A 3,632-nucleotide genomic window follows, 5' to 3' on the forward strand; every position below is an offset into this window, starting at 1 on the left:
ACGGGACACTGGAGCTGCTGGTCACCGAGCCGGGAGATGGCGGCATCTTCACGTGCATCGCAGCCAACGCAGCTGGCGAGGCCACGGCCGCTGTTGAGCTGACCGTGGGTCCCCCACCGCCCCCTCAGCTAGCCAACAGCACCAGCTGTGACCCCCCGCGGGACGGGGAGCCTGATGCCCTCACCCCGCCCTCTGCTGCTTCTGCCTCTGCCTCTGCCAAGGCGGCTGAGGCTGGGCCCCCTACTGACCGTGGTGTCCAGGTGACGGAGCATGGTGCCACAGCGGCTCTCATCCAGTGGCCAGATCAGCGGCCTATCCCGGGCATCCGCATGTACCAGATCCAGTACAACAGCTCAGCCGACGACATCCTCGTGTACAGGTGCAGGGTCCAGGCGGCGGGCAGTTCAGGTGGGGGAGCGAGGTGGAGGGAGGGCTGGAGGAACACCTACTGATACCCCAGGCTGCAGCACTGGAAGTGAAGCTGCAGGGTTACAAAGGAAATCAGGCAGAGAAGGCAAAAGGAATGTGACAGCAGTGGTAAAAAAGAAAGAAGATAGCAAAAGTAAACAGTAACACACAGAAAAAGGAAATCCGGCAGCAAGAATAAAACACAATCAGGACTTCCCTGGTTGCCCAGTGGTTAGGATGCTGTGCTTCCACTGCATGGAGCATGGGTTCGATCCCTGGTTGGGGAACTAAGATAGATCCTGCATGCTGCAAGGCGTGGCCAGAAAAAAAAAAAAAATAGAAGTTTAACTGGGCAGCCGGGGAGGCAAGATTGAAGGGATACGAGCAGATTTAAGTTGTAAAGAGAACTAAGTATTTCCAGATGACAGCTAGATTCAAGTCAGGCTGCAGGAAGAAAAAGAGATCAAGCAGGAGGGCCCAGGGATCGTGGAGAAAATGGAGTGAGGCAGCCCAGCTGCAAAGGAACTCAGTGCATGCTCAATCACTTCAGTCTCTGACTCTTTGCAACCCTATGGACTGTAGCCCGCCAGACTCCTCTGCCCATGGGATTTTCCAGGAAAGAATACTGGAATAGATTTCCATGCCCTCCTGCAAGGGATCTTCTCGACCCAGGGATCGAACCCACATCTCCTTGCAGGTGGATTCTTTACCCACTGAACCACCTGGAAAGCCTGCAAAGGAACTCAGACCAGAGGTTAAAAGGAAAATGGGGGAGGAGGTTATAGAGAGATTAGGCTTTGAGTTTGTACAATGTGCCCTGCTCCATGTGTTTGGAGTTCTAACATGGTGACATCTCAGCTTTTAGGTTTTTTTTTTCCGAATCATATTCAAGCTAGCTCAAGCTCCACCACTGCTAGGTGAACAGGACTGCTCAGTCTGCCATTGCTGGGGACTCCCTACTCCCTTCTCCCTTCTCTTGCTGCAAACAAAACCTGGGCTTACACACTGCAAGAGTGGGTTACCATGACAGTCATCCAGGCAAGGTTGGAACATCCACTGTGGCCACATGTGGTCACTGATGGTGGCTGTAACCCAGGTGCAACTGACACGTCTCACCCAAGTCCAGCTTTGCATGGATGGCTGGGGATGGCTCCCTCTCCTCACTATCAGGCTGGCCCAGGGGTACTGCCCCTGACACCCGGCTGCGGAGGAATGGGCCTCCCAAGGTCTGGGGTCCATGCCTTGTAAACCCAGTATCTGGGTTCCCTTTGCCTCCCCACAAGCCAAAACCTCCAAAGGTAATCACTTGATTTCTTTCTCAGTCAGTCCTGGAAATCCAACAAGCTTTTCTCCATTCCATTTCAAAGACAGCCATCCTCAGTCGATTCCACAGAGGGCCCACACCTGAAAATCACACAAGTCCCATCCACCTTGCTGGGCGAGGTGAGGAGGATGGGACAAATGCTCTCCCAGATCGTCACCCTCCTAGAGACAGAGTTCCCTCATTAAAGCCACTGAAGAGTAAAACAGGGATTATAAAACAAGTTAAATCTCCAACAGTGCGCCCTGCTACAAAAGGAAATATAGTGAAATTGGGTACTAAAGATAAAAGGAAATGGAAAAGATAAGGATAAATTGAAACCAGGCCAGAGAGATAAAAGAGAATCAGGAGACAGAACTGGAACGAAATAAGGCAACAGGGAGGAAAAGAACTCAGCAGCGATGACTGAGGCGCATCAGTTTAATGAAAACAGAGTCAGATGACAGGGCTCTCTGGCAAGCAGGCTACGGCTACAGCAGTAATAATACGGCAGTGAGGCCCAGGGGACCTTCATTGGCAGGTTAGAAGGAAATCGGGCATCAACACAATGGGGGATTCAGGCGGTTAGATTAGAGAGAATTCTAGCTTTCCACTAGAGGAAAGTCAGGCAGTTGGGAAAGTGCAACCAAGCCCCACATGGAGGAAAGTCAGAGGGACAGAGAGAAATGAGGTGAGGGCCTAGAGGGAGATGTGGAGGTGGGATTAGAGGGAAATTGGATGGGGCAGGGGGTGGTAGAAGGAAATGGGCATCAGGTTAGAGGAATACCAGGCAGCCTCTTCCCTGGCAGTCCAGTGGTTAAGACTTCACCTTCCCAAGCAAGGGGTGCAAGTTAGATTCCTGGTCTGCGATCTGAGATCCCACATGCCTCTGGGCCAAAAAAAACAAAACAAAGAAACAGTATTGTAACGAATTCAGTAAAGACTTTTAAAATGATCCACATAAAAATTAAAAAAAAAAAAAAGAACAAAACTGGGAACAGAGTTGAAGAGATGTCTGGCTGGAGGGAACTCGGTGCTGGGCTGGCCGGAAATAGGGTGAGAGATCTTGGGGAATTCAGGCAATGAGCTGGGGTGGGGGAGACCAGAGTGAAGTCAGGCAGGGGAGTGGGACAAAACTGGGCAGTAAGGCTAGAGGGAACTTGGGCTGCAGGCTTGGAAAAAATGCTGGAAGGGTGGCAGTGCAGGAGGGGAACCAGGATATAAAATGAAACCACACTTGGGAGGCAGTGGGGCTCACGGCAAACTGGGCAGCAGAGTGGAGGGGAAGCGGGCACTGGTGAGAATGTAGGCACTGAGGCCAGAGGGAGATCAAAGGGACATTTGAGCAGCAGGAAAATGAGAAGGTCCACTGGGGTAAAACTGGCTTAACAGAATGGAGGGATGTCAGGTGGCTGAAGGGTATCAAACCAGAGGGAATTCAGGCAGTGGTTACAGGGACCTCGGGGCCTAGGATGAAATGAGGCAGTGGCCTCGGGTAGCGAGTGGAGGGGATCTTCCAGACTGGAGGGTTGGGGCAGGGTGCACGGTGGGTGCTAGGCAGCCATTGACCTGACCCCCACCTGCCTGTCCCTCCAGAATGATCCCGGCCGAGAGCAGCTCCTTCCTGTTGACGGACCTGGCGTCAGGCCGCACCTACGATCTGTGCGTGCTCGCCGTGTACGAGGACAGCGCCACGGGGCTGACCGCCACACGGCCGGTGGGCTGCAACCGTTTCTCCACCGAGCCGGCGCTGCGGCCCTGCGGGGCCCCACATGCGCCCTTCCTGGGTGGCACCATGATCATCGCGCTGGGGGGTGTCATCGTGGCCTCCGTCCTGGTCTTCATCTTCGTGCTGCTCATGCGCTACAAGGTGCACGGCGGCCAACCCCCCGGCAAGACCAAGGCTTCCGCGCCTGTCAGCAGC

The 3,632-nt window shown here is 53.8% G+C and overlaps 1 protein-coding gene across 1 annotated transcript in view; it reads left to right on the plus strand.

Annotated features, from left to right (window-relative positions):
- The window catches only part of LRFN3 (leucine rich repeat and fibronectin type III domain containing 3), a gene marked incomplete at its 3' end in the record, with an annotated part of 7,093 nt that extends 3,461 nt beyond the window's left edge, over positions 1-3,632 (plus strand). The window contains exons 5-6 of the mRNA XM_010849299.1: positions 6-379; positions 3,305-3,632. Of these exons, the coding sequence (XP_010847601.1) occupies positions 6-379; positions 3,305-3,632 (702 nt within the window). The remainder of the gene's footprint in view (positions 1-5; positions 380-3,304) is intronic.

The sequence above is a fragment of the Bison bison genome, unplaced genomic scaffold, assembly GCF_000754665.1.
Source record: "Bison bison bison isolate TAMUID 2011002044 unplaced genomic scaffold, Bison_UMD1.0 scf7180017864280, whole genome shotgun sequence".
In the NCBI taxonomy this organism is placed as follows: domain Eukaryota; kingdom Metazoa; phylum Chordata; class Mammalia; order Artiodactyla; family Bovidae; genus Bison; species Bison bison.